Raw genomic sequence first — 20,090 nt, forward strand, 5'->3', positions numbered from 1 at the left:
GGCATGGAAAGTGCAGCTAAGAACTATAAGCTGTTAAACCGTTTGGTAGAATGTAGGTATAATTGCATTTTCTAACAATAACAGAAATTTTAATTAAATTGACGAAATGGTTTTGATATCTTTATTTAAAAAAACTCCATATCTTCTAGTATATAAAACTGTTCTTTGTATGTCTTGTAAATCTTATAGATGCATCAAAACTGATCAGAGGAGTTTTGAAATCATGTGTCCTAAAAAGAAAACAAACCAATGACTATTTCATACCCAGAATAACAAATACAGTAGAGCATTGGTTAGCTGATTACCGATCAACCAAAACATTGGTTAACCGGCAAATTCACTGCCGGCTATGAAGTGGTTAGAACAGTGGTTCTCAACCTTTTTACACCATGCCCCACTAAAGCATCTCTGAAATCCTGATGTCCCGTACTTTTGTCAGGGGTACCCCCTCAGTGAAACTGCATAGTTCCATAATATATATATTTTTAATGTAAGAACCATTATATTTTCCTTCGCCTCCTAAAATTTTAAAACCAGGCATCTTTGTCGCCCCCTTCTGTCTACTTTTACTTGGTCAAAAGCAGGGGTCCTCCTTGGAGAGACTTCAAGGGAATCCATCAGCTTGGATGAGAAAGTAATTAACTCATTTGTTTTACATTGCTATACTCAGAAAATCATTTTTCAAAGGAGCTTCGGCCTTCACTTTTCTTCATTTTATTGGTACAAATTTACCATACAACACAAAACATTAAGGACCCTTAGACAAACCTCTTCCACTGAAAGGGAAAAATAAAAGAAGATAATCAAGGGATTGTTTAAAAATTTGAACTGAAAGAAAAAAATAAAGGGAGTTCTCGTTAGGGTTTCCAAGCCTTCATAGAAAAACTCAAATTGCCCCCTTTTGGGGATCACTGGGTTAGAACAAGAAGAAGAATGTGATGCAGTCCGATTGCTGTCTTTAAAATGTTTGCGATATTTAGCGGCAAAAAATATGAATCTGAGCTCTTTGAAGCAAAAGAAAATTTTGGACTTCTTTTCCTAAACTGTTTAGGAAATATAGCCTACTTTAATGGTTATTTTGAACTTGTCAAACTAGGCTAGTTAGTTCTGTGCATGGCCCCCCAAGGGTAGAGCTGACAGAGCTAAAGCCCTGGGGCCCAGGACAATACTACCATTTTTTGTTTTTTCATGCTGTAAATTCACTATGTAAGGGCCTGTGAAAAGTTTGGTTTGGGGTCCCACTAAAGATTTAGGCCTAAGGGCCCTGTTCAAGGAGGTGAGGCCATGTCTCTGTGTTATTTGTAAGACGTGTGACACAAAATGTATGCAGTTCTATGTTTAATATCACTGTTTCTATGACACTGGGTACAATTTTTTCCTGTGAATGATCAGTTATCTGGACACCCCCCAGTCCCCCAATTGTTTTGGATAATCGATGCTCTACTGTACATTATCACACAAATATTAAAAAATTAAGTTTTACACATGATATAAATCACAGTTGGAAAATTGCATACTACTGTTCATATGAGTTAATTTCAAGATGTAGGGTTCTATTGGTAGATTTTTGACGTACAGCATTGTCCACATGATTTTTTACAATTCACTAGCATCCACCTAGGGTTCTTTTGGCATTCTCCAATATTTGCCCATCCACTACATTGAAAGTTCATGTCTGAGCAAGATTCTGACAAAAAAAAGAGAGAAATCACTGAAATGATAATGATGAACAGGCATATAAAATTGTGACCTTAAGACAATAGAAATGAAATTTCAAATTCCTTTGAATTTGTCAATGACAAAAAGCAAGTTCTTGATAACAGGAAATAAATTTAATTGAAAAAAATCCTTCACTAATTAAGACTGAGTTAGTGCATTGATTTGCAATAATTTCTAAGCATTGTGCAATATTATTTATTCTTTTCTCTGAAAATTCAGCCCATCACAATAAAGACTTTTAAAATGGTAGTTTCTTTCAGAGGAGCACAACTGATACTTCAGGATAGTGGGGGGAAGGGGAGGAGATGAAAAAGCAATAAAAAAATAGACATAACCATGCTATTCAATATATGTGTCATTTTCTCACATTCTTGGGGGGGGGGGGGGGAGGAAGACCCCTGTAGTTCCACTCACTTAAAAAAATTGTAAATTATAAACATAAATTTAGTGTCAGTGTTGAAGATTAGATAAATATGCAGAAATTTTGATTTTGTAAAGTATGTAAAAGTTTGAGTATGTAAAAATTTTGATTGATTGATATGGGAAATTGTCAAATTTGTGACATTGACAGTCTCTGATGTGGGTTTGTAGCAATCTTTAAATAGATAGGGCTGCAACTAAGGAGGGGAGCAGGCAGCTCTGGTACCTTGGGCAACGGACCAGAGGAGGTGCAAATTTCACCCTTCAAGCTCTCATTCAACAATCTGAGGGGGCACTAAAATATGTACTTGCCTTGCCTGACCAAGCATCTATAGTTGCTGCCCTGCCAATAGAACTGGTATTTGATGAAGCACTTTCTTATCTCTTTAACTATGATTTTTCGATCCAGTATGTGGTGCCTTTTATACCACCTGAGTGATTCAAACATTTTTTTTTTCAATTTTGTGGTCGTCTTTAGTAAATTTCAGTAATTAATATTATTTTACAAAAAATTTACTACCTTTGTCAATTACTGCGCAAGAATAAAGCAGGTTGATTTTTACTAAGTCAGTTCTGCTAAATCCATTTCGCTGTCCAATATAAACCCCTCGTCTTTTTGGCAAGATGGTTGGTTTTTCAGGCATACGGGTAAAATCATATGCACCGTAATGCATAATGGAGTCATAGTCATATGGCTGTCCAAGGTGATGTAGTCTTCCATCCGTATACTTTGCAAAATTATGAACTTGACCTAAACAAATATATAACTTCTTTTTTAAATTTCAGAACAAAGTAGCAACAGAAGGGAAATATATCAACAATATCAACCAAGGTTTCATTTGCAAAGTAAACTAAAACTAACAATATTCCTGGGAATTTTTTGTTTTTGAAATGCTTAAAGGGATTTTTTTTTTTGTTATCTCCAGTCCATGTGTTTGCCACGGTACAATTATGATCTGACAAAAACAATTATAAGTATGAGGATAACAAATTTGATATAGAAATTTTCTATAGGTATGATGAACACAAAGTGAATAGAAGAATTTCACCTTTTTGGGTTCTTATGCGGTCGTGTAGTCGTTTTTTGGTGGCAGAGATGTTTTGTCGACTATAGTGGTGGGTATCTTCAGTGCACACATGAAGGAAGAGGATGTTCACTGCCGTTATAGACCGAACGTCTTCTATGAAATGACCAGATCAAAGGCATATATTTGCAAGGGGAGGGGTAAGAATGATCTATAGGCTAGAGCAACATCTTTAGAGGAAGGGGCATTAAATTATAATGACAAGAGAAGGATGGCAAAGGACATCCACACAGGGGCATAGCCAGAAATTTCGTTCGGGGGGGGGGAGACCAAAGTGATAGAACAATAGATTTGTCCATCTTTTTCCCTTTTTTCTGTCATTTTCTAACATTTCGGGGGGGGGGGGGTTCCCCAAGTCCCCCCTCGCTACGCCCTTGCATCCACAGATGATTTGTATAGTAGCCTGCTCAACCATTCATTGATTATTGACATGTTTTTTAAGATGAAATTATTGAAATGATTTATAAATGGCACACACACACATACATATATATATATATATATTATAGTTTTTTTTTTTAATTATTTCTCTATGCTCTTACAGGTTTGCTTGTACTGTGTGGGATGGGTGTACATAATGGTATAGTAGTGGAGTGGTTTTTTTTTTTTGCCTCTGTTCACTAATGTATTGGTGAATCCAGATTTTGTGTTTGTATTACGCCTTTTTTTTCGATTGTATTTTATTTGAAACTTCCCAGTTTTTGAGTGTCACCTATATTTCATGAATAAAAAGTTAAAATTTTTTTTGCTCCTGACAGAAGCTTTTCTTGACTTCTCAATTTTTTTGTAGCAAACCCATGACCCCCCACAAGGTTGGGGCTGACAGGGCCTGGGACCACTATCTTTTCTATTTTATTTTTTGATGCTATAAATTCACAAAGACCTTAATAGACCTAAATAAAAAAAGTCCGTAAAAAGTTTGGCTTGTTGACTCGCTACAGATCACAGATTGGGGGGGGGGGGCAGCAAAATTTAAGGGGCCGCGGTTTTGGGTGGGAAAAAGGACACCTTTATAAAATTATCGAATTTTAAAGTGATGGGGGTGGCAATTTTAGTGATGATTTAGATGGCAAAATCCTAATTATGGCTCTGCTGTGGGGGGGGGGGGGGGCATGGACAAACCTTTACGTGCTACTTTTAGCACCATAATAGCACGTGAGCCACAGGTTGTTTAACCCTGCAATACGAAGCATTTGTTTTTCAATCTCAGCAATTCAAGTGTAACGCGACAGTTCAACTGTCCGGCGGCACACTTGAATGGAAATAAAAAAAACCAGTTTTAATAGTTTAATTATAACGCAGACAAAACAGTTTAACGCTAAATTGTAATAAAAAGACAAAAGCAAAACTGAAACAAAATTATAAGTTATGAAATGATGTATGGACTCCTTTATAAATAATTTTGTCCGTTTCTTTTAACAATTATCGGGCACACCAGTTGAGAAAAACCCAGTGGTGGTAACATTGTCAAGCAAAATTTCCCTTTTGACTATATTTTTCCCACACATTCCTAAATTTGACCTGCCATCTATCGGTGGAATTATGCACTCAAGTATTTTACATTAGAAAAGCATTTGCTTCGCATTTATATATTTTTTTCAACGAAAATTCTTTTGTTAAAAATTTCCTCAAAATTGTCTCAAAATTTCCCACAAATGCCAAGAAATTTCCCATGTGGACCAATTTTTCCCACGAATATGGGAAATTTACCACGAGTTACCATCAGACCCTACTGTAGAGAGAGAGAGAGAAAAAAATAATTAAATTCAGTTTGTTCTCTCTCTCTCTTGTGCAGAAGGTCTTTCGTGCTGCCATCTAGAAAATACATTCTTGATTAAAGACCAGGTGTCAGTTTATTTTAAACAACAGTGTCGCCACTTTCACAATCTCTAATAACTTGTAATTCTTGAAGAAAATTTTTTGGGAATGTTACTCCAAAAATAGCTGACTGCAGTGGCAATAGCCATGGTCCTCACAAGGGCGGGGCTGACAGGGCTCTAGCCATGGGGCTCGGGGCAATTCTCATTATTTTTTTTGCTTTTTCACGCTATAAATTGACTATAGAAGGTCCCGTGAAAAGTCTGACCGGGCCCTGCCATGGCCCCTACATCCAGGAGCAGGGCCCGTAGTCTGGGATTTTTTTGCGGTCCCCACGGTAAGACTTCCACGGGCCCTTCTATAGTATAGAAGCCCTATATAGCCTTTCTATTTATAGCGCGAAAAAACAAAATATTGTCCCGGGCCCCAGGACTAGAGCCCTGTCAGCCCTGTCCTTGTGGGGAGGGGGGCATGGGCCCTGTTCCATGATGGGGAGGGGGGGGCCCATGGCAATAGCCTTTAAATAGAGAGGTTCACAGGGCTCTATCTCGGGGGACCGGCAGGGCCATCTTAAGAGCATCATGGGCCCCCGGACCAGGCAAATTTTCGAAAATCTCAACCAGATCCCATTTTTGTGAGGCCCCCGGGCCCATGCCTTAAGATGGCACTGGGAACTGGAATCAACTTGTTTCATTTTTTATTTATTTACACTATAAATTCCCCTACTAAAGGATTTCGTGGGAAATCATATCTGAGGCACGCCAAAAGTGCTTTTCCAGCCGTCTCATTCCAGAAAATGAGGTTTCTGAGAGTGACAATGACTATGTAAAAGCATGTCGTAATAAAGGAATATAATTTAAAAGCATATAATTATTATTTTTTTTGGAGGTAATATATGAAAAGAACAGAGGCACCGATTTTAAGAAAACATTGGAGGGGGCTAAAAATCGCCATTCGTCCCATATATACCGGACCCAAGCCCGTACGCAGAAGGTGGTATGGTGCAGGGCCGCAACTGGATGCTTGGTCACCCGGGGCAAGCGCGCATTTTGACGCCCCCTTGTGATGTTGAAGGAGAGGTTTCAGAATGAAATTTACGCCCCTTGGGTCCAGCGCCCGGGGCACGAGACCCGCCTGCTCCCCCCTAGTTGCGGCTCTGGTATGGTGCGTTCTATTGTATATTTATGAATTAGGCTCAGCACTCTCACAAAATTTATTTGGGGGAGGGCCTCAAATGGCCTCAGCTTCCAGGTTCCGACGCTTATGGAAAAGAAGATTGCATGGAAATTTTTAATCATTCAGTGGTTTATTATTTGTTATGTTTACATATACTGTATTTCTTTTAAACCACACTAGTAGCCTAATTATTACAATTTTTGAAAGAAATTTCAATTGTTAATATACGTAATCTTCAAGTCGCCAAATTTGAGGAAATTCTGGCAGGTATAAAGAACACTATTTTCATGCATTCTCACCTGGTAAGACATTTTCCCACAATACAACAACAAAATCGTCTCGGTCTGCTCTACTTTGCTCATGCCAAAACCCAACGGTGTGCATGAGCTCATGAATAACTATCCCAACGAATAAGCATCCATGTCCTAGAGAGAGTATTTGATTTCCCCCATCGCGGCCAATCATTGAATAGCACCTATATGAGAAAAACACTCATAATCATTGTTATAAATCGTGGAATTGAATATTTACTCAAAGCGTAAATATTTTTATATCAAAGTATTATACGTATATAAAATAAAGAGGACGTTCATACGACATTGAGATTCAAACAACTTCTAGATTAAAATGAATAATATTCCACGTGTCCATGAATTACGGTTATAAAATGTGAAAACATGTTTTCTACGCACATTATGTATTTTATTCTGATTTTTCGGTTCTTATATGTAAAATGGAAGGAAAAGAAAATGATTTTACCTAATCCTCAAGCAAATTATTTAATTAGTTTTAACAAAACTCCAAAACTCTAGGAAATCTTTTAATTTATCAAATGATCAATTAAACTTGAAAGCAATTTAAACCGAGTTTACTAAACTGTGCATGGATCGAATATCAATCATGCGATTATTTAACAAAGAAATATCAAAAGCCATTTTCTATTACATTATTGGCATGCCATTCAACAAAAAAAATCAAATTAAATCAAAATATTTAAAAAATTTGCAAGCCGTAAGCAAAGGATCAGTATTTCGGATAGGCTTATGTTCCCAATCAGCTACCAATTTAATTGAAAAAGAAATCGATCTTTGCACGTTCTTAGAGAATTTTTTTTCGTAAGACGAAGTTATACGTTACGTTGCTTTAATAAATTGTCGATCGGTTTTTCTCTTAAAACACAATTTTGTTAAGATACACGTGTCAAGTTGGAAAAATTGGTCACTCGTGTAATAAGGAGAGAATGTTTTGCTCTTTTATTGGCTGAAGTCATTTATCGGGAATAAGAATGACGTCGAAGTTTTATATGACTTTATAATGACTTGATTGTACAGTGCAAAAAATTTTGCCAACAACAGAATGACATGGTCAGATATATATATATAATAGATGTTTAATTTTATTTATTTATTTAAATAAATATTTATGAAATGCAGATAAAGTGTTTACATATCAAATAAAATACCAAACTACGTAAAAATAAATACACAACAAAAACAAAGTATAAATATGTATACAGGGTAACTCCATAACTCTCCTTGTCACATTTTACGGGTGAACCGTTGATCCTAGAGGCATTTATTAGAAAAAGCATCCAAATAACGTATAGACCTCAGATACGTCAATCAAGTTATAAGGGCTTGCATATATATAGTTATTAAAATATAAAAATTAACTTTTCATACGGACACCCTGTCCTCAAAAATCCAATTGAAAAGTTGTTGCCCTGTCTCTTCTGAGGCCAACAAAAAAGAAATTCCACGTTTCCAAATACAATATTCACTGAGATATTTCAATTAAAAAACAGAGAAAAGTTGAGAAGGAGCAGCATGAACGAGGGAAAGAAGCGTTGTCCGTTAGTTTATGCTGTTCTTTCCCAACGTTCCTCCGATTTTTGAATTCAAATATTTCAGCGAATTTTGCACTAAGATACGTGGGATTTTTTTTTAGTCACAGGAGAGACATGGCAAGAACTTTCTAATTGGGTTTTTGAAGACAGGGTGACAGGTATAAGAAGTTAACTTTTATATTTTAATAACAAAACAACCCCTTGACAACATGAATGACGTATCTGAGTTCTATACGTTATCTGGATACTTTTTTCCAATTGGAAGTATGCCTCTAGGATCAACGGTTCGCCCATAAAATGCAGCAAGGGAAATTATGGAAGTTATGGAAATTAAATAAAAGGAATCGGAAAATTGTAAAATTTTTAAATATACACAAATAAAGTATAAATAATTGAAACAATTATTAATACTAACACAATTAATAATGATACAAATATAAAATAAAAATAAATTTATATAAGTTTACCCCTCTCCTCTTATTATGTACACGAAATCTTGATCAATTTCACTTCTAGGTCTGAACCGTATACAAGATTTCTGATGGTATTCTTGCACTGCCTTTGCTATAATGCTGCGGGCTTTCTTATCTGAAACGGATAGGTATTAATTAGAGGGAATAAAATATGCGTTGTTCCGTCAGTATGCGATTAATATTAATTTTAAATTTGTCGAATGTCAAAAGCAGATAATTAATGGCTGAAGAGGCAATAGAGCAGGGATTCTTAACCCTTTTCAGCCGCGATCCAACATCAACAAAAAGATCAGCTTCGCGACCCATGGGACTCTGTTTTTCGAAATTAGTGACACTAGTTACGCAATACTGTGCATTCATAACAGGGCTGCAAGTGAATTTGTACCACTCATCTACGAAGTGGCTGCGAATCAAGTCTTGGTCGTGACCAAGAATCCCTGGCTGTAAGTCAAGGGTAGGTTGCACAGGAGCTTCCCAGAAGGGTCGTAAAAATCTACTTTTAGCCAGGGAGTCTTGAGCTATGGGTCACAGCCCAAACGTGATTCGCAGCGGCTTCTGAGATGGGTCGTACAAATTCACTTACAGGCAGAGATACTTAAGCTATGGGTTACGACCCAAACGTGATTCGCAGCGGCTTCTGAGATGGGTCGTACAAATTCACTTACAGGCAGAGATACTTAAGCTATGGGTTACGACCCAAACTCGATTCGCAGGAGCTTTCTAGATGAGTCGTATAAATCCACTTACAGTCCTGTTATGAATGCATGTATTGGGAAATTGGCGTCACTCATTTCGAAAACAAACAGTTCCATGGGTAGCAAAGCTGAACGTTTCGTTGATTTTGGGTCATGGCTGAAAAAAATTAAGTACCTCTGCTGAAGTGGATTTGAAAGACCCGTCTCGAAAGCCCTGGTGACCTAAGTTTAGGTTGTGATCAAGCTCAGGAGTAGTTGACTGTCAATGGATTTGAATGACCCAATTCCGAAGCCCCTGCGACCTAAGTTTGGGTTGCGACCCATAGGTTAAGAACCCCTGCTGTAGAGAATATTTCCCATAATAAATTATGTACGATTTCAAAGTTTAGTTTCTATGCTACAATAATTTTGATTTATTTGAAGGTACATAGTTCGAAAACTTAAACATTAAAACATTTAATGACTGGACAATAATCGTCTAGCTTCGTATTTGTTTTGAATGGAGAGTTTGCTCTCGTATCTCACGTGTATAATTATTTTTCAATTTCTGAGACGAATTTCAACAAGTCATTTTGCCTGAGAGATTAGCTTTTCTATAATGATTCTGTTATTGTGATGTGATCAATAAGAAAAAAATCTTGAATATTTAGTATTTCTCAAGTATATTCATTCACGTTTGTATATGTAATCGCGTGCCATATGCCTACAGCTCCTTACTATTTTCGCATTCAAATGTATTAGAGAGATATATGAGAAACCGAGGCTTGTCATTGCAGTAGACACTGCTCATTAGAATCACGAATAATGTTATTATTCGGGTATTGTTATCACTTTCTACAAAATTACGGAACGAACCAATATCATAACAAGCGAAACAATTCGTCTGCAGTGATCAGGACATTCATAGTTATCAGGTTTATGTCACCTATTTTTTCCGTCGAAAGTTTTTTTTTCTTTTTGCATATTTTGAAGCTAAGGTTGAACCAGATTCAGTTTCCCCCATAATTTATCGTTATCAATCTGCAAGACTATGCAGGTCAGAAGGCTCCCTTATTGACAAAAATTACACAGTTCACCATGTCCTAATCGGGCCGTAACAGTCGCTATGATCCATGAGCGTTTAGCGCTTCTTTTGTAATTTATTTCCTATAGTGAAGGCATGTGTGAGGTAAAAAAATCCCTTCTTCAGTTCATAGCCAGTTTCTTTCAACTGACCATATATATTCACATTTCATCGGCGAAAGATTTTAACAAGGTAATTTAGGAGCGTATCATTCAATATAAAAAGTATCGTAATTCGTGATATACATTACATAGTTCCACTCTAACTCCTCACAATTTCTGAATGAAAAAAAACTTATATAAAAATTCACCGGAAAGGGGAAAAGATGGTTAAACGCGCATATATATGAGATAAGCCTTAACGTGTGTGCTGAAAAGAGGAAAAACCGAAATTAAACTACAGTAACGTGCAGTTTTTAGAGATGCGTGATAACCATCAATGTTCTCAGAAAAATAATTTAAACAACGCAAAAAGCTGAAATCATAGGTTTGTTTATCGCTCGAAAATCTTTGGTTGGGTGGATTCACAAGAATACATTAGAGATATCACGCGATCTGATATTTGCACTGTTTCGAATTCCGCCCTTTGCACTTATCATGTCAATATTGTAAATAATATTCATTACGGGAAAAGTCATTTATAGCATGATCATAATGATGAAATATCTCATAAGAAAGACGGGGGCATATGTAGGGGTGCACCTGATCAGCGAAGGCATTGCGGTAATGCTAAGTATTTAAAGGACGCTCTATGTACCCAGGTGCAAGTCAAAAAGAAAACTTTGGAAAGGTCTTGAAAATTTTTCACCACACCTAATGAACTTTTTTGTCTTGTCGCTTTTGTCCTATTTTACAAACTATCATTGCTCCCTGGCAAGATACTTTATCATGTCTGTTTTACGTCTCATTTCATGATTTTACGTCACGTTACAATGACGTAATTTTTCATTGGCGTTCTTCTAATTCAGGAATTTTCAACTCGTCGCTCGCCAGCACCACGGTGCTCTTTGAAGCACCCAGAGTGCTCGATACTCGTGTCCGATTTCATGCTCGCGAGCACTTGATTAACGTTCCAATCAAACTCCATGTACAAATTGAGTTCTAGGATTGAAATCCTAATTTTATGAATTTGAATGTCAAATTTTCCGAAAAGGGTACTCTCCTTTTGATGATGGATACAGGCAGTGCTCACGATTAGAAAAGGTGAAGACCTCTGTTCTAATTGATGTGTTGAGTATAGCAGACTGTGTAGTTCACACATCAGAAACGATAATTTGAAATTCTACTTTTGAGAACAGAAATAATTTTTGTTTAATTCCCCCTTTTTAGACAGAAATCCAGGCACCACCAACTCCACCTTCTAATGCTTCTACAATCTGGTATCAAGTACCAGATTATGGAAACATTAGTTTGACTCTTGATTACCAAAATCGAATGTGTTTTCTGGAAAACTTTCAATTTCTCGATAAGCTAGTGATAAGAATTACTAAATGATCACGTAAAATAGCATGTATATATAAGAGTAAGTAAATTAAAAGATATACTCGACATATTCTGATTTAGTGCAATACTCGACCGGAAAAATAGCAATGGAACATAAATTTAAGGATCACAGAAAGTGATCTCATTAAATTTATGGACCTTTTACTGAAAAACAATAACACTTTGCCCTGATATAAGAATACAAAAATATCAAATCATTTTTTAAAGATAAATAGAAACAAAATAGACAAAACCGACGCCTTTCGTTTACCTAATGGTACCATTGTCAAAGGTAACCAGAAAGGCAAAAACATTGTAAATTATACAGGCTGAATCAAATCGTTTGTCCAAAAAACTATCTTTGCAACTATTGACATAAGTACACTCCCAATCACAAAATCTGAATCAGCCTGTGTTATTTTTTCGTCTTCTCACAATCTCTTATCTTTAACAAAGCGAATATAAAGAAGCTTCTTTCCTCAGCTAGTAGTTTACCAGTCAAATGTTTTCTCCCTATTATCCCTTTTTTGGTCTAATAACTGCTTATGAGAGAACCAACGTAACTTTTTATATCAGCTACTTTCATTAGTTTTTTGGATGATGTCTTCTTACATAGCGTTCTTCTTCTCACTCTGAAGAGGACTTGTGGGATAAAACTAGCTGCATTCAATGCACATGAAGAATATCAGCTTCAGTTTGAATAGCATCATTTCCTTCTATGGTGAGATAGTAAAGCGTATGGAATTGGTTTTCTTTTATACTATAAGAAATAATTTTTGGGATCTCATTTCAGGTTCGTATAAGAGCAAGCGAATGAATTCTCATTCCGTTACAGACTATAAATAGGCAAAAATAGTGATTACAATATATACCATGTAACCTATGTACAGTATAATACACACTAATCAATCACGCAAAAAAAACAAAAAAAACTTGAAATCATCCTGAAAAAAATCGACAGAAATAATATACACTGGAACCTCTCGATAACGGACATCCTTGGGATTGAAAATTTTTTAAAAAATTGCAATAACTTTCAACCGAATATGAAGATGATGGGAAATTCTCCTGCCTCATTCAACGAGTGATTGGGGCTACAGCGCATGCAAACTGTCAATAGATAAATACGATCAAAAATTTTCAGGAATAAAGTTTTATGCCTAAAGAATGCATAAGCCGATACATGCTCTCCGAACGAGGGGAGCGGATTTCCCACCTCCACCCTCCCGCTTATGATAGTAATATACATTTTTTGGGAAACGGGGAGGGGTGGTTGCCCCCCTCTGCCTTCCCCTGTGTCCGCCTATGAAAGAACGTAATATTCCAATTGATATTGTTCGAAATATGTATTTAAATCATTCATAGTTAATATGATTCTCTAGATTGATGAGTAACTAGTAAGTTATTGGTTATGAAATCAAAAGGTATTTCATGTTAGTTTCATTCAGGTTAATATGTATACTCTTTCATTCGATAATGATGTGAGACAAACTTGAATGAGATATTTCCAAGATTACCGAAAGCTCTTGATATCACGTAAGGAATTTCTCCCCCTGGCCATTTCATACGCAAGTCCACGATGGCATTTCTATCCTGTAAAATAGATGCATATCCATTTTATTGATATATTTGATCGAATTCAATTAATATTCATTTGCCAGTAAGTTTTGGCGGATACAGTTAGAAACTAACGTAATCAGTCTACCTAAATATTATGTACTAATAAACAAAGATTTAATATAATGTATAGTATGCGGATGCGTGTGTGATCATGAGAAATCGCAGCTTCACTACCGAAAGAGGAATGAGAAAAAATACTACCTGCTTCAGTCTTGGATTTTTGATGTCACCTTCGAAATGACCTGATCGATGTATAGGATCGAATCCTGGACGAGGTGCAAAATCTGCATCTGTTAGAACATCACAATAGTAATTTCATAACGGTTATTCTCTGGACGGCATCAATAAAAGAAAATAACAATGATATCAAGATGATACACTTTTTATATGTATTAAAGTTGTTCCAGGCTATAACTTTTTTACAGAGAGAAGCAAAAACAGTAGTTTCGATCTTCTATGCAATGGTTATTACATCTGCATCTCACTTACTGGGCTAAACACTCTGAAATTTTTCTTCGAGAAGTACAAGAAATGAGAAAAGTTTGCTTTTAAATTTAGATAGCAATCTACAATTTTCTTAACAGTGAGAAAATTAATCCAGACATGTAATGAAATTGAACAAGTTCCTCAGCACAGTGATTAAGACACATGCTGATGGTCGAATTTATGAAGTGAAATTTACCCGTCAGGTTTTCGGCTGCTGCAAAATCATCAGGAGTTAAAGGATCCCCTGTGGAAAACAAATTTCAACATGTATAATTACCTGAAGTATTAATATGTAATATGTTAAACACTAGCTGAAGTTTCTTAATTTTTTTCCCACCATATCGGCTCTGGGCTCATGAAACTACAATGTGCAAATTTCTATAGGAATTTTGAATTTTTGAAATGAATATATGTATATATATTGGTTCTCAATATAATATTTGATTAACCCAATGAAAGAGATATGTACTTTTTCAAATCTTTAATAGTTTTAAATTTTTAGTTGACTAGCGTAGAAAGTGATCGCAACTTACACAGTAGATAAAAATAACACACATAAATATATTTAAAAAAATGAATTTTCTTACCAGGAATTTCAATTTCTTTGCTCGGTTCTCGAAACTTAAAGAATAAGGAAAAAAAAAGAGATGTACTAGTATAAAAACCTATAGGCCGACTAACATATGCATGTAAAGGAAGCGATCTTACAAATTAAAGTTTCCCGATTACACATTTTATCTATTCAGATGCACCTAGATTATTATTATTTACTGGCATTACAAAGAACTTACGTACATATGAAAGAAAGTAATATTCAATCAATGCATTATCATGATATGACTTCACGGTGTAAATTTATCTCGAGATTTCCGTTCGTTTATTCGTTAGCGATAACAGAAATGAAAATGTTAGATCGAAGCGATACATTTATGTTATCAGTTAGAATAACTGATGTTCAAGTTCCTTTTCAACAGGCTCGAAATAGAATGCCAGTGTAAGTCGAGACTAACAGCGTGACTAGATAATGTCAAGCAGTGAATATTATTGTCAATATTCACTATGATTGTATAGTGTAGAATGATGAGACTCTCGTTTCCTCCAAATGAGTTCGTATTCGTATATGAATGTGGAAGCACACAATATAAATTTGATAGATGTGTATACTTTTATACATGACTTGATGAATGAGATGAATGAGAGAGAAGTACTGTGAAAGAACTGGATGATTTTGAAAGAAATAAGAAATCCGAAAGATAAATTTTATCAAAAGAAAAAAAAAATGTAGATTACTTTCCGTGTCAGAAAGGGACAGAAGAAAAATATGACATACCTTTTTACGATTCATATCCATCAACAAGCGTTGGGAATTTTCTTTCTTTGCACTTTTCATGTATAAACTATTCGGGGCTATCGCTTTTGATAAAATTACTAACAATAATGCTGTTTTGATTGCACGAACCATCACGTTATCTTATGTTCGGACATATGGGAGCTGAAAGTTGTTATTTGCTTCCAATATTCGTTTTGATAAACGCATTGAAATCTTATCTCGGTAATAAGATTGTTTTTATTCACAATTATATATTTCTGACATGACTCGAAATATGTTTTTAACCGTCATGACATAAAATTAAGTATACAGAGATTGATAAAATTTCTGAAAAATCGAGGAGTACCTATTAAGCCGGGTGTTTCATCCTGTATTGTTAGCACGACTGATAATAAAGAGAATTCACTTCTGAATTTAAAGATACTTGTGACAGAACAGAAATTGGAAAGTCGATAAGCAAAAAGAGTGAAAGTAGTTCTTTAATTACCCCTATTTTATTGTGCACATACATCAAAAAGTTGACATACCATACTCAAGCCAGGTGGTAGAAAGGAGATTAAAAAACATGGAGTGTACGTCAAATTTTCGCGATAGTGTCGTTTTTAATGCCTTCATAGATATTTTGTTCAACGCAAACATAATACTACTACCTTTCTTCTGACGGGTTCCGCGAATCACGCGACAGTAAGTAAACACCATGCATTTCAATTATGTTTTTCAATGACTTGGTTTGTTGATTTCATGTTTCGGTGTTGGAAAGGTCGTTTGCCCGAATTCGTACAGTGATACTATACAACTGAAGAAAACAAATCCTTTGCGTTAATCGTTTTTGTGTAAACCCTCTATTGTTCACCCCCATAAAAACGTATTGAAATTATTTTTTTACAAAAACGGATGTAAATTGATAAAGCTAGCATACTTTTAATTGGACCAACACATCAGTACATCAATTTAATTAGAGTAAATTTTTTAATTGGCTAAAACGGTTGATTAAGGGCGAAGTATATAATTTTCCTTTATTTTAATGCTGCCTGTAGATACAGGGTAGTCATAAAATAACTTTACTGATATACGAGTTCCTAATGGCCGAAAAAGTCAAAGAATACGAATGAAGTTCGAGATATAGGTATTTTAAATATGCGCTCGAGAATGAAGAGGAAAAACAAAACCCTAGCTTTCGTGGTTACGGTCACAGCAATAAACTTTCGAAAAATTATAATGGCAACACTCACTTGTATGCATGGCAAAGTGATCATCGCGGTAAAAAACCGTAAATGGCGTTGAAATGGTACCCATTCTTTTCTTGTTTTCCTTTTTCTTAAAATATATATATTTTTCGTATATATATATATATATATACACGAAAACTGGTATATACCAAACGAAAATTGGTATATGATGGTTTTTTGACCATGTATTTTACCATATATATTCAAATACAGTATACACGGGACTATAGAAAGTTAAACGTTAGAAATCAATTTAACGTATTTATGTCGAATCGAAAACTCACTAAATGTTTTTTCTTTTGGTTCATAAAGATGATGGTATCCTATCTGATATCATTAAATGCATTTTTTTTAAGGTTCAAGTAATTAGAGTATCTGCTTCAATACTAGGTAAATATCTGATAAACCCAACTGGCAAGTTATGAGCTCTAAAGAGTTTTAAACTATTTTTATTTTCATCTGTAGAGAAGAGAAGGGACAAAGACACACACACAACAGTAAGAGAGGAGCGTGAGTGAGCAAAATAGAAGAAACTTGTTTGAGGAGATTTTGCAAATATGAGCTTCAATCACGTCGAGCGAAATAATTCACTTGATTCTGAAGGATTACCTCGTTGAGAAAACGATGATTAGGGTAACAAGAGCATATCTCGAGAGGAAAAACAAAATAATTCGTTGCTGGTGCAGAAAGGATATAGCCTGCTACAGCATAGGGTACTACTAATAGGTAACGAAAGAGAACAAGGCCATTGCTTCTGTAATTGGCTGGCTTTGTGTTTTCGTGGGGAATATTTTTCGTTGAGATTATCCAGTTTTATTTTACGAAAAGAGAAAAATTAGAAATTTCTCAAAATATGGACTGGCTTGTTTCCGTGTTTGCCCTATTAAACATGGTAAGCATACTATGCATGCATAGATGTTTACTCTTACTAGCATAACATTCTAAATCCTAGCATCTTTCAAATTTTACAGTGCAGTTAACACATTAAGCACTACGTCGGTCACCGGTACCCGAAAATAAATTGGTATGAACGAAGTTATCCGAATTCACAAAGCGCCGAATTGAGTGTGCGCAAAGAGCCTAATACTAAGAAAATATTTTGTCTAGGAATGAGACTGTTTGGACAAATGTCATGAGGCTGTCTGGACTAATCCTTAGGAAAACTTTTGAAAGTTGGTTGTCTTCTCCAGGAATCGACCCGGTGTCCTCTTTTGAACCAGGCAAGAACGCTACCCAATGCATCAGAGACATAACTTCCTTTTCCTTGTAATATGCATTTATTGCTGTTATTGTGGGAGACTGTGCAATGTCTCTCCACTTGGCTCACCACAAGCCTTTTTCTTAATATGTTAACTGATGGGGTTTTTGGCCCACCAGTTAAGAGAAAAAATGTTCACTCGTGGGTCGTGGGCTGTGATATATTGTTTATCTGTAAATAAGTAAGACTCCCGCCACACTGTTGGATGGCCTTTCTTCAAAGTAGCCCACCAGTTTGAATTTCTTATAAAATGGCCAGGTTATTATATTAATCAGTGCTAAGGAAATTAAAGTATCCCTGGTGTGTTGGTTAGCGTGCTTTCCTATTTCAAGAGAGTCCGGGTTCGATTCCCGAATGAGACAACTTTTCTTTGTAAAGTTTGCCTCAGCATAATATTCAGAAAGCCTCTTTCCTACATGTGTTATAGACTGAGAAAAAACATCTATTTTTGTGAAAAATTTTGTCTTCGCCAAAGCAAGAAAACTAAAAAATAGACTGCGAAAATTTCATGACTTTCGTCAGGGAAATTCTGAAATGAATTCCGCCAAATTTCCCATTTTCTGGGTGGTCTAACTTTTTTCTCTAAATAATCATTCCAAATCATTGGGGTGAAATGCATAATGGATTTTTTTATATCACTACCACAATTTCATTAGAAAGTCTCTCTAACAAATAATTGCAATGTTACATCAAAATGAATAAAATGCCATTTCGTTGGCGACCTCTTGCTAAGCAACAGTGACAATGCTATTTGACCTTGTAAAGAATATTAATCACTAATTATCTAACATTAGCGTCAAAGTTTTGCTGGTCTTTTTAATGAGAGTTCATTCAGCTTCCGATCGAATGCGGGCTTCAGTGAAGTCTCAAACCCGTTTCCATCAAACGTGACAACAGTTTTACAGACAGTCTATGGAGTACAGGAGAGAGAAGAGATATGGCGAAATTTAACATGTTAATCAAATCAAGGGCCTCAGTGTAAACTTAGTAGATAACAACACTCGACGTCCTTAAACTGAATTAACTTTTTACTTTTCTGTAGTAATCAAAGAATTAATTCAATTAAAATCTATGTTAATTTATTCAGAAGTAAGACCTTAATATGATGGTGGAATACAACTATAAAGTAGTAGACTATTTATTTCATATAAATAAAACCGCTGTCCTGACTTTATCAGGACTTCAGAAAATCTGCGATCGCGTGTCATTGCTGGAATGAAAATCATACATTCAATTTCACGGAAGCTAGAATCATACAAAAAGTTAAATCACCAGCCTATTTAGATTTCTACGAACGAAGCTTTATTAACTCTTTATTAAGAGGCAATTGGAAATTAATAAAAGACTCTTCAGATGCCATATTCTTTTTAATGAAGTAGGCTTTCTTCCGATTTTCAGCAGGTGCAGCCTAAGGGGATATAGGGAAAAGTTTTCCTTTGAGAAATCAACTTTACAAAACATTTGGAGTTATCAATGCTGAAATAGGAGGCTTTTGTGGAGGCGAGATATCTCGTCATTGCCACTTGAAGGGTTAAGACATACGAGAAACATTTGGTCAACAATAGGAAAACAATACGATCGATTTCTTCTCCATGAAATCGATTTCTGGTACCGAAATATTTCAAAATATGTGTCACCAATTCATATGCACTAATCAGAAAATTTCACAAACGAAGAAAATATCATCATCATCTGCTAAGCGCTCACTTGTATATCTTTCATTCTTGTGTAGGCGTTCGTCGTGATAGTCGGCATTTTTTTGGGTATTTTCATTTTAGAACTTTTATTTAATTTTATCCTTTGATAATGAAATCCATAGAGTTTCGGAACGATCGTAAGGTTTCGTCTCATCATTTGTTTTTAATTTGTCGAGAAATACGTTGATTTCACTAGTTTTATTCGTCTTGAGGCAAAGTATTTGCTGTGTTTTTATATTTCATATAAAGTTTCCTGACGTTTTCCAACAGCCGTGACTTCACAAGAAAATAAATAATTATGAAAAGTAAAGTTGACTTTGCTGTTCCATTGAAGCAATGGTATATCACCATTTTCCCCTCCATTTTATTTCAAAATATAATTTCATATACACCTTTTGCGTATTGGTTCCTGACCGAGATTGATATATGACTGGTATTTCACGGGACATTTCCGTATTTACCAGTAATTGTCGCATCCCGACTTTATTTTTAATAAAACTATCCCGTTCCCCCCCCCCCGCCCGTATTTTCAACGAAACCTACTTGAATTTTTATTCTTTAGTGAAATCAAGGATTAAGACTTTTTTCATAACTTAAATTATACTATGATAATTATGACTATAAATATAAATATTCATTTCTCCTATTTGTCTCTCAAGCTTTTTTTCCCCTGAAATACATTTTAACAAACTGC

The 20,090-nt window shown here is 35.5% G+C and overlaps 1 protein-coding gene across 2 annotated transcripts; it reads right to left on the reverse strand.

The window, feature by feature from the left end:
• Positions 1–111: 111 nt before the first annotated feature.
• LOC149080613 (hatching enzyme 1.2-like) lies at positions 112–15,579 on the reverse strand. 2 transcript variants are annotated; one of them, XM_089238675.1, is made up of 10 exons: positions 15,213–15,579; positions 14,470–14,503; positions 14,079–14,126; positions 13,598–13,686; positions 13,294–13,369; positions 8,532–8,652; positions 6,518–6,693; positions 2,660–2,890; positions 1,577–1,687; positions 112–230 (listed from the first exon to the last, which is right to left on the reverse strand). In XM_089238675.1, coding segments are annotated over exons 1-10 (1,020 nt in total). In that variant the 5' UTR covers positions 15,345–15,579; the 3' UTR covers positions 112–228. The 2 variants fall into 2 exon arrangements, with proteins under 2 accessions (XP_089094801.1, XP_089094799.1); XM_089238673.1 differs by having other exon boundaries at positions 176–230; positions 1,518–1,687.
• Positions 15,580–20,090: the final 4,511 nt, after the last annotated feature.

This window comes from Pholcus phalangioides, unplaced genomic scaffold (genome assembly GCF_987345545.1).
Source record: "Pholcus phalangioides strain wild (caught in Gottingen) unplaced genomic scaffold, Ppha-v1.0 ptg000011l_1, whole genome shotgun sequence".
In the NCBI taxonomy this organism is placed as follows: Eukaryota; Metazoa; Arthropoda; class Arachnida; order Araneae; family Pholcidae; genus Pholcus; species Pholcus phalangioides.